This window comes from Anopheles stephensi, chromosome 2 (assembly GCF_013141755.1).
Source record: "Anopheles stephensi strain Indian chromosome 2, UCI_ANSTEP_V1.0, whole genome shotgun sequence".
Taxonomy (NCBI): Eukaryota; Metazoa; Arthropoda; class Insecta; order Diptera; family Culicidae; genus Anopheles; species Anopheles stephensi.
In genome coordinates, this window is record NC_050202.1 from 6,814,463 (window position 1) to 6,824,062 (window position 9,600).

Genomic DNA, 9,600 nt, shown 5'->3' on the forward strand with positions numbered 1-9,600 from the left:
CCGAAACTTTTCCATTTTTTGGGTTTGAAGTTACCGACACAAACACAAAAAAACTTTGGGAAGAGCAGCGGGTGCGGGAACTTCAAGAAATCAGAGTGCGTTACGGACCAGGAAGAAAGTTTTATCAGGAAATAGCAGGTCGCCGAAATAACTTTAGACCGAAGGTGACCTACTGTCGGAATAAGGATGGGGATCTGGTCAGTTACCAGCCAGAGGTCCTCTCGCGATGGGCTCAGTACTATGATGAATTGCTAAATGATCAGTTCAACGAACAGCTAGAGGCTCCACTAGCAGACGATATCATGCTACTGCCACCTAGCATTGATGAAACACGAATGGCGGCCATCCGTCGGCTCACGAACAACAAGGCACCAGGCACCGACGGAATTGTAGCCGAACTGATCAAAAACGATGGTGCAGCACTCGAACAGGAAATTCATCAAATTATTACTGAGGTATGGGATAGCGAATCGATGCCTTGTGATTGGAATCTTGGTATCATCTATCCCATTTGCAAGAAGGGAGATAGGCTAGAGTGTAGCAATTACAGGGGTATTACGGTGTTAAATACCGCCTACAAGATCTTCCCCCCTTATCTTACAAGATCGACTTGTCCCATTCGTCGAAGAGATAGTCGGAAACTATCAGAAAGGATTCCGAAACGGAAAATCAACCACTGACCACTGAAGATCTTCACGATGCGGCAAATCTTGGAGAAGATGGCGGAGCAGCAGCTCCACTCCTACCATCTCTTCATTGATGTTAAAGCCGCATATGACAGCATAGCCAGGGTAAAACTGTACGACGCAATGAGCTCTTTTGGAATCCCGGACAAGCTTACCAGGCTTGTACGAATGACAATGGCCAACATCACATGCCAGGTGAAGGTGGATGGAAAACTCTCAGGGCTACCCTTTGCTACCACCAAGGGCTTGCGCCAGGGAGATGGGCTTGACTTTCTCCTTTTCAACAGCCATCCAAGACTAAGTCCTCAAGAATCACTTAAAAAAAGTTATCTAGACATCTCGCTGTCTACTCTGTCTCCAGAATCATCCCCCCGAAAACGATGACCCCACGGACCGAGAGGTTACGGTCTAGTCTCCTCCGCTGACCACATGGATGATTCTTACTCAATTACTGCTCGTTCGCTAAACTTCGAGATAACTTCAGACACAAAGAAACGTATTTTGTGGTTTCTGATAATCTCACGAAATGATAAGCGAAATAGTGGAACATGGAACACATTTCGAGTATATAAGGCTGTGGCGTAAACAGCTAATAAGTCTATGCCAGCGATCTATCGCTTCACGCAGCATCCAGTTCCGAGTGGTTATAAGAAGAAGAAAGAAGCTCGCAAGAAAACACATAACAAAGCAGCAACAATGAGTAAGAACGCAGCGACAAACACACGATCACGGCCCGTTTTTATCGATGAGGATCAGGTGAAACAGTTGCTGGATTGGAATGAGGCCCGATACGCCCTCGAGCAGGCGTTTGTGTCCGTTTCGAATCAGGCGCGGGAGTCGGTGGCTCGTTTCGCTGATCAGCCGGTCAGTTCGCAGCCAGCGCGAACATTCGTCCAGGCCGAGGGAGGTAAGCAAGTTAAGAAAAAAAGGGTGACTTCCTGCCAGGGGTTTTTAAAATAAATCTATCTCGCTTCTTTTAGGAGTACTGCTCTGCATGCCCGGGTTCGTCGGACAGCACCGAGTGAGTTCCGGTTCTTCGGAGAGAGTTTCTACCCTTGCTTGTAAGCTGATCACCGGCTTCCGGAAGAACGCCTCACTGGGACTGCCCTCGATCAATGGGGAAGTGTTTGTGTTCAACAGCACGACCGGCAAGCTGGAAGCGATCATTGAAGCTAACCATCTAACCGGTATAAGAACGGCCACTGCTTCCCTAGTGGCGACCGACCATCTCTTTCTGCGGCCTGCCCGTGCCCATGCCCCGGACGGCACGGTTACCATCCAGCTCGGAATTGTTGGCTGTGGTTTCCAGGGTATGATGCATGCGGTCGGGTTCGTCCGCACGCAATCCGTGGCGCGGGTGCACACGATACGGCTGTGGAACCGTACGCCAGGGCGTGCAATCAAGCTGAAGGAAGTCCTTCTCGAGGAGGCAAAGGCTACCGACAGCAATTATTCCGTGTTTGTTTGCGATACGGTGGAGGATTGCTGCCGGGACTGTGATGTGATTGTAACGGCCACAGGATCGAGCGAACCGCTCGTTTACCGGAGCTTCCTGAAGCCGAACGTTCATATCAACGGTATTACGGAACATTGCTGTGTGTGTGTGTGTGTAAAGAACTGTAGCAAATGAAGGGTTTGTTTTTTGGTGTTCGTTTTAGCTGTCGGAGCAGGTGAATACCATCATACCGAGCTGGCACAGGACGTCTATGACGAGTGTCAGGTGTACATTGACCATCAGGAAGGTGCCCGAAAGGAGCTGGCAACCCTTCGCTCCAACATCGTCGGTGAGGTTGGTGAGGTGATCCTGCGGGAAAATCGTGCCGAGGAGATGAGTCTGCTGCCGAAATCGGGCGGAATCAGTGTGTTCCAGTCGCTCGGCATGGCTACGGAAGATGTGACCGTGGGAAGGTTGGTCTACGAAAAGTATCTAAAGGCTCACGGTGATTCGCATCGCGATTGAAGTCAAGCACGGCAAGGTAAGCAAGCTTCCGATTACAAAATATGTTTATTTAATACTTCTTGTTCCAAGCTTTCCTCTCGCGGTAAAGGTTTATCTAAAAATATTGTACTTGATTATACTTTTGTTCGGTTCGGCAGATGTGAGGTTTAACAGAGGGATGCTAGCGCATTCACACTCTAAATTAGATAAATATATTTCATTTAAATGCTATTGAAGATTCATGGAAATTGTAGAGAAATTGCCTATAAAAATAAAGCACCGCCTGTGTCTGGTAGCAGAGCAGCACACACGTCGTTTGCTTATTTTACAGTAAATATAGTGCTACTGCTATCTTGTATGAAATGTGTATAAAATCCTACAATAGGCACTCGGTGCGTCTTCAGTTCCTTCTCTGCCCTTCTATATCCTTCGATTGCTGGATAAAGCTGCCGTTTTTCTAGGTGCGTTTTTTAAATTTAGAATAAATGTTTCTTCTCCCATTTTGGAATTCCGAAAAGAAAGCGCTTTCGACTAGGCTGCAAGTGAACGACACATTCTTTAAAATGCATTTTGTGTTGCATAAAATCTTATCAAATAAATACTGAAGGAGATTTTAGCCCCATCTACCTTCGCGCCCTCTATGGCAATCATCACACACGCGACCACATGGCAGACGCTCTCCTTCTTCAGACGTCTTTCGTGCACTGAGCACTACAGTACGGACGATTCGCCTTCACACAGAACCGGCCGCCAATGAGTGACTTCTGGCAGTGCTTACCACTGCACAGGAAACATTCCTTGTGCCAGTGTATCTTGTCCCAGCCGACACCCTGCTCCGTCGGGCCGATGCAACGATTGCACGTGGCACAGGTCTGTGCGTAGTGTCCCTTGTAGCAGGGCAGACAGAGTGGTTGAGCGGATTTTTCATCCATCACGTACTGCTGCCCGGCTAGTGGGCCATCGCAATGGTAGCAGCAAAAGTGGCGCACATGAAACGTAGCTCCTTCGGCGGCCGTGTATTCCTTGGTGAAGATCAGCTCATCACACGCGGCACAGCGTGGAATTTTCAGGATCGCTGCCAAATCTCGTCCACAGTACACGGCGCCACCGTGGTAGAAGTAGACGAGATCGGCCAGCAGCTCACCGCACCGGTCACACTTGAAGCACTGCGGATGCCAGATCGAACGATCACTGTGGCTCGCACGATCGATCTTGACCGCAACTTCCCCAACGACGATCGGCAGCGTACAGCCAGTGCATCGGTGAGCTGTCATGGCAACCGCGTCGCGTACGGCTTGCTGCGCTGGAGGCATACGCTCACCACCCAATCCGAGCGCTTCCATCTGCCCGAGCAGCTGTGCGTGTGACGATGGCACATCCTCGCGCGGACTAACCGGAATCGAACCGAAGCCGGAATCATTGCTACCGGACGGCACGATCGTAGCACCCAGAGGGTTTGACGAATGCCGCGTAGGGAACTGCAAGCGATCTTTAAAGTGATCCATTTCAGCACGGAATTTCGGGTTTGCTTGGTACTCCTGGTGGAATTTGACGATCGCTTCCGGGATGCTCCTATCGGTTCCGCTGAGCACCGTGGCCGGATCGTACAGCATAGCTTGTGCCACCATTTCCGAGCTGCTGATGCCCATCAGGTTGAGTTTGTACTTCATTTTATCGGACAGTACGCCACTTTCCATGTAGTCCGGTCGTTTCGCCGAGGACGCATTGTTGGTAGTGACCGCCGTAGAGTCTTGCACTGCCTGTTGCGGTTGTTGCACAACGGTGCCATACTGCAGCATGCCAGCGGTATCACCTCCAACACGCATTACGGTACCCTGACCGACGCAGTGCGTTTTAATCTTCTCCACATAGTCGCTCAGCTGGCCGGCTTCGTACGGCGTTAGATTATGGCACAGGTTCGTATCGAGATCGTGCGCTGGCACTTGATATTCTAGCTGCTGTTTGCGCTTTTCGGCTGCCTCACTGCCAACGATCGGAATGTTCTGTTGGCCCAGAGTACGCATATAATCGGAAGCGAGTTCTGGCGTTACGTTCGGCGGCACCCATGCCAGCTGGACCGGCTTATCCGTAAGCTCCGAGATGCGAATATCTAGCGGGAAATGTTAAGAAAAATGTTTAAGAACGAAGCGAAAGAGATTGGAATAAAATACGTACATGCCGGTTTGGATCGAATCGCGCCCAAAATTTCAAACTGAGCCCATCCGCTCACATCGTCGTCGATGCAATCGTGCTGCTCCTTGCGGCACTTGCAATTGCGGCAGATTTTACGCCAAAAGTGCAAATCTAGCCCGGGACAGGAACTTCCTGCAAAATAACGCACACAGACAGTTATTGTTGATCTCTCCCTTTGTTTCGCCTTGAAGGTCAGTTTGGGGGAAGATAAGCGATCACAACACTTACCGCACACGTTGCACGGTGCACCATTGCCACTTTCGTGGCTCAGCTTAGCTTTAATCTGTTCACGGCGGCTTTCAAGCTTCAGCAGCCACTCCGGGGCGGCCGGAGATTCAATACCAGATTCGGTCATTCTAGGTAACGATCGGCGTGTGCTGCTTCCCGTTCGATTGTATACGCTTTGTTTGGATGACTGCTTGGTTATGACTCAGCACGGTCCAGCGCGTTGAATCCAGATTCATCGGAAGCGAATGACTCAGCCTCGTTCTTCTACATAAATCTAAAATATTGATGACGAAAGAGGGAGTTTTAGCACTGTTATCAAACACGATTTAACGTAAACAAGTATATATTGTGGGTAAAATTTGCAATTACAAGTTGTGTTGATTTCACGGCACTTGGATTGTTTTGATAAAAGTGTGTTTAGAACGCTTCACTTCAGTGCTCGAGAACAGGGTGGGTGGATCAGGTGGATTGTTATTAGAGAACAAATCATACAATAACAAAATCAATATCGATTTAAAAACATAAAACATAAGTAAATTAGAAATGCAACTTCTCAGTATTTAAATTACTAAAAGAAAAACTAATGTTTTTACAGAATGTTCCAGCTCGCCTTCTTCTCGGCCGTGTGTAGCCGCGACCTTCGCTCGATGACAGCTGTCAAAGTGCTGTTGGCAGTAGCAAAATTGATAAAAAAAACATTAAGGCTTGGCAAAGGAAAAATCGGTGATTCGCTGTGGTGCTCGGGGAAAAGCAAAACGGAATTCTAATCTCCAACTTCTGATAAAACTCGCTACGCTACGTGGACGGTGCTACATTCACTCGCGCTCGCACAATCGGTTGGGGCAGTGGAAACAGTCTCATTTTCAGCACCAGCACAAGGCCATTCAGTCAGCAGCATTCCAGCGGTGGTGGGGGTGGAATTTCGTCCAGAAATTATCATCGGTATCGGTACGGGGAGGCGGGGGCGGTGATACGGTAATGTCCGGCCATCAGTACGTACCGAACCCAGCGAACCTGTTCACGGACGAGGACGAAATAGACGATGAGCTCTTCCTGAGGAACGCCCGTCGGACGGTAAGTCAAAAGGTCCCTTGGTGGTGGTTGTACCAGCGAAAGGAAAACAAAGACCTGCCCTCCACCCACTTCTTATCCGAATGGGGTCGCGCACAAAGCGTATGAGTAATGGGTCTGTGTGTTTTCCCACTTTGTGACGCCTATTTGCAGGACGGTTATCTGGCCGCGGATGATAAGTATGGCATGGCGAAGGTGACGACGGGGCCCGCCTATACACGCCCGGATGTGCTCGGACCCACAGCAGGATTTGACGCGAGCGGGCTAGGGTACGCGGGGAGTAGCGGCAGCGCGGGGGGCAGTGTCGTAAGCGTTGGGCCCGGCGGTTACGTGATGGATATGCCGGCGGCCGCGTACGGTGGTTACGGGGCGGGTGTTGTTCCTACCAAGCCGCTCGTGTACGGCAGTGCGGCCAACATGTACTCGAGCCTCGGGCCGGACGCGGCCGACGTCGCGGTGGACGACGAAATAGCGCGGCAGCGACAAACGTTCGAGCAGCGGCGCCGCGAGCTGGAGGAAAGCACGCTGCTCACGTCGCAACGGTGCCTTGGGGTGTTACGCGAAACGGAGCAGGTGGGAATTGCGACGGCCGAGGAGCTGCATCGCCAGCGGGAGCAGCTGGAAAAGACCAAGAAGCAGCTGGACGAGATAAACAACTCGCTGCGATTCAGCCAGAAGCATCTCAACAGCCTGAAGAGTGTGTTCGGTGGGCTGAAGAACTATCTTTCCGGCCGGATGGTGGCCGGGGGTGGCGGGGGTGGTAGCGGTGGTCCGGCAAGTGTGCACGGCGAGCACGGTGTGACGACGGCCGGTGGCATCCCGCGGCAGAACATATCATCCCCAACACCGACCGAGGAGGACGATCTTTACCCGAACCCGCAGGACTTCCGCATTGCGGACCCGTACTGGACAGCGGACCAATCGCCGGTGCCACCGCCGCAGGGGGCCGGCGACTATCATCACCATCATCCCCATCATCCCCATCATCCGCACCATCCTCAGCAGCAGCAGCAGCAGCAGCAGCAGCAACAGCAACACCTCCATCAACAGAAGCAACAGCAGCAGATGGCCAACGGTGCCGGCGGTGGCTTTAGCCACCAGCTCGACCAAAACCTGGACGAAATGCGGGGCAATCTGTCGCGGTTGAAGAACTTGGCCTTGGACTTGAATCAGGAAATCGACAGCCAGAACGATCTGATCGACGACATCTCGGACCGGGTCGAGGATGTGGACGTGAAGATCGGCAAGCAGAACAAAGACATGAACCGGCTGTTGCGGAAGTAAGCGAACGTGTACATCGAATTAATTCAGCCCAGGGCGCCAAAGGGTGCCGCCACACAAACACACAAACACAGCAAAGCAAAACTACTACCATTTACGGGACGATATTATTAAATAGATAAGCGAAAAGCGGGGGGGGGGTCGCCACGTGTGTGTGTGTGTGTGCCCCTCATCCCTTTTCGGACTGACCGCGACGCCGCGAACGTTGGCGGGTCGTATGTCGTTAAATTTGCTATCGAGTTGTTGCGAGAGCAGCCCCACGTGAACCGTTGCTGTGTACAGTATTTACAGTAAAAGCAGGGCAAACCAACGTTGTTATCGAGGGCCGTCGCGTAGGATTCGGGTAAGAATGATTTGTTGTTTGTATTTCGCTTTCGATCCTTTTGTTTTCGTTTTAGATTCCTGCGTCCAAAGCTGTGGGCGATCAAATCTGTTAAGGCTGTTTATGTTTTTGTTTAAGTTAAGTATCGATCAAGCATGTATATCCGTCGGAAGGTTTATCTTATTTTTAAAAATTACTTTAAGAAAGTGTTCTCCTCCAAGTACAGTGCAAAATTGTGTTAAACATGTGGACGCTTGTTTTGTTTGAAGACGGGATTGTTGCTTGTTTTTGACAGAGGAATTTAGCCATTTTCCCTTCCTAAAATGCATCACAAAAGGCGTGTTTCACGCTTCATCAGTTTCATAGCCAGAGAGAGAGAGAGAGAGAGAGAGGGAATTGGAAGGAAAAAGGAAGAAAGGACAGAACAAACAGACAAACAAAAAAGAAGGAAGCAAAGTTACAAGTATATTCTACTCACGTGCATGAACGTTATACAAATATACAAATATATGAAATACACATCTCAAACACACAACCAGCCCAACAGAGCGGAAGCTACCAAGTAAAACAAAACAAAAACTCCCATGAATATATATATTCTACCCAAAATCGATAAATGTAAATAATCAACTAAAAAGGAACAAGGACAAACTTCATATTTCTACACATTTCGGCCGGTCCCCCCAATCGGGTGGCCACTAAACTAGACTGTTTCTATATAAAAACACACCGAATGTTCCGTTCCGAATAACTTAAAGCTAGGACCCGTTTTTCTCGCTTGCACCTTCTTTAGTACGAACGGAATAAAAAAAAAACCAAAAACGCAAGTCAGGAAGCGAAATCGTTCATAGGCCGCTGTATCGCTGTAACCAACCGATGTCTTACTAAGCTCAGATTCCATTCTCCATTAACAAAAAAAAAAAGAAGAAGGCGAATCCTATTCTTAATGAATCCAACTCTCTAAATCTAAAATCAAACATTCTGTCACACAAAAAACAAACTTTCTCACTCTCACTCTCTCTGTCTCTCTCTCTCTCTCTCTCTCGCATCCCTTTTTCATCACCTTGGATACCTTTAAATAAGCAAAGAAAAAATACACACACAAAAGAAAACCCACACACAAAACATAAAACACACATACGATGATGATATTGTTAGATAATCTGATCTGAAATGGTAATGATAGAGCAGCAGCAGGTAATGATAATACAGCAAAAACAAAAAAAGAAAAACATACAAAACAAATAATATAAAATGTACACGAACAAAAAAGAATTAGATAGATCGCATCAACCGGCAACTAAACCGGCCCACCCTAACTCCGGTGGGTCGGCAATTAGCTTTAGAGAGAACGACAACAAAAAGAAAAATCGCAATCAGGTTGCAAATGTGGAGCAAAGTAATGCAAAAGTATCATACAAAGAAAGCAAAAATCATATACAAAACATATATTTGTAAGCGAATGCCCAACCGAGCGGGTGGTTACGATCGTGTAAGGAAGTGGGAGACGAACGTGTTTGATGTAATTTTCGGATCGCTGGATCGATGTTGGATGATTAACGATATGATGGTATCCGGATGGCTAACGCTCAAACAGAGAGAGAGAAATGAAAAAAAAACAATGCATACCACTCATACCCTCACACTGGATTGTTTAGCAATAATTATATTACATTTATTACAAATGATTACGAGTTTGAGGATAAGTGGGTGGGCGGGTTGGGCCGGGGGATAGTTGGGTGGGGTTTTGGTGGGTCAGGTGGAGTAGGAGCGAACGCAAAGCAGAAAAGAAAAAAAAAACAACAACAAAGACACATCGTTTACGGATATATTTGAATAATAAAGGAGACTCGTTACAATTTAGTCAGAGGAAAGTGCAA

At 48.6% G+C, this 9,600-nt stretch overlaps 3 protein-coding genes across 4 annotated transcripts; 2 read left to right on the forward strand and 1 right to left on the reverse strand.

Annotated features, from left to right (window-relative positions):
* Positions 1-1,271: 1,271 nt before the first annotated feature.
* On the forward strand, positions 1,272-2,960 carry LOC118505858 (ketimine reductase mu-crystallin). Its single transcript, XM_036042238.1, has 3 exons — positions 1,272-1,593; positions 1,667-2,263; positions 2,345-2,960. The coding sequence occupies exons 1-3, from the start codon at positions 1,287-1,289 to the stop codon at positions 2,644-2,646; spliced, it is 1,206 nt and encodes a 401-aa protein (XP_035898131.1). The 5' UTR covers positions 1,272-1,286; the 3' UTR covers positions 2,647-2,960.
* On the reverse strand, positions 2,673-5,542 carry LOC118505854 (testin). Of its 2 annotated transcripts, XM_036042234.1 has the most exons (4): positions 5,416-5,542; positions 5,047-5,320; positions 4,801-4,950; positions 2,673-4,735 (listed from the first exon to the last, which is right to left on the reverse strand). In XM_036042234.1, exons 2-4 carry the CDS (start codon positions 5,171-5,173, stop codon positions 3,312-3,314), a joined length of 1,701 nt encoding a protein of 566 aa, XP_035898127.1. In that variant the 5' UTR covers positions 5,174-5,320; positions 5,416-5,542; the 3' UTR covers positions 2,673-3,311. The 2 variants fall into 2 exon arrangements, with proteins under 2 accessions (XP_035898127.1, XP_035898128.1); XM_036042235.1 differs by having other exon boundaries at positions 5,047-5,454.
* Positions 5,543-5,701: 159 nt separating this feature from the next.
* LOC118505857 (synaptosomal-associated protein 29) lies at positions 5,702-9,600 on the forward strand. Its single transcript, XM_036042237.1, has 2 exons — positions 5,702-6,120; positions 6,271-9,600. The coding sequence occupies exons 1-2, from the start codon at positions 6,025-6,027 to the stop codon at positions 7,399-7,401; spliced, it is 1,227 nt and encodes a 408-aa protein (XP_035898130.1). The 5' UTR covers positions 5,702-6,024; the 3' UTR covers positions 7,402-9,600.

Excerpts from the sequence above, each read along its gene's own strand:
- LOC118505858 (XM_036042238.1), top strand. The coding sequence starts at position 1,287 with ATGCCAGCGATCTATCGCTTCACGCAGCATCCAGTTCCGAGTGGTTAT. Across the intron at positions 1,594-1,666 it reads ATTCGTCCAGGCCGAGGGAG|GAGTACTGCTCTGCATGCCC; the intron begins GTAAGCAAGTTA and ends CGCTTCTTTTAG. Across the intron at positions 2,264-2,344 it reads GCCGAACGTTCATATCAACG|CTGTCGGAGCAGGTGAATAC; the intron begins GTATTACGGAAC and ends TGTTCGTTTTAG.
- LOC118505854 (XM_036042234.1), bottom strand. The coding sequence starts at position 5,173 with ATGACCGAATCTGGTATTGAATCTCCGGCCGCCCCGGAGTGGCTGCTG. Across the intron at positions 4,951-5,046 it reads TGCACCGTGCAACGTGTGCG|GAAGTTCCTGTCCCGGGCTA; the intron begins GTAAGTGTTGTG and ends GTTATTTTGCAG. Across the intron at positions 4,736-4,800 it reads GATTCGATCCAAACCGGCAT|ATATTCGCATCTCGGAGCTT; the intron begins GTACGTATTTTA and ends ATTTCCCGCTAG.
- LOC118505857 (XM_036042237.1), top strand. The coding sequence starts at position 6,025 with ATGTCCGGCCATCAGTACGTACCGAACCCAGCGAACCTGTTCACGGAC. Across the intron at positions 6,121-6,270 it reads TGAGGAACGCCCGTCGGACG|GACGGTTATCTGGCCGCGGA; the intron begins GTAAGTCAAAAG and ends GCCTATTTGCAG.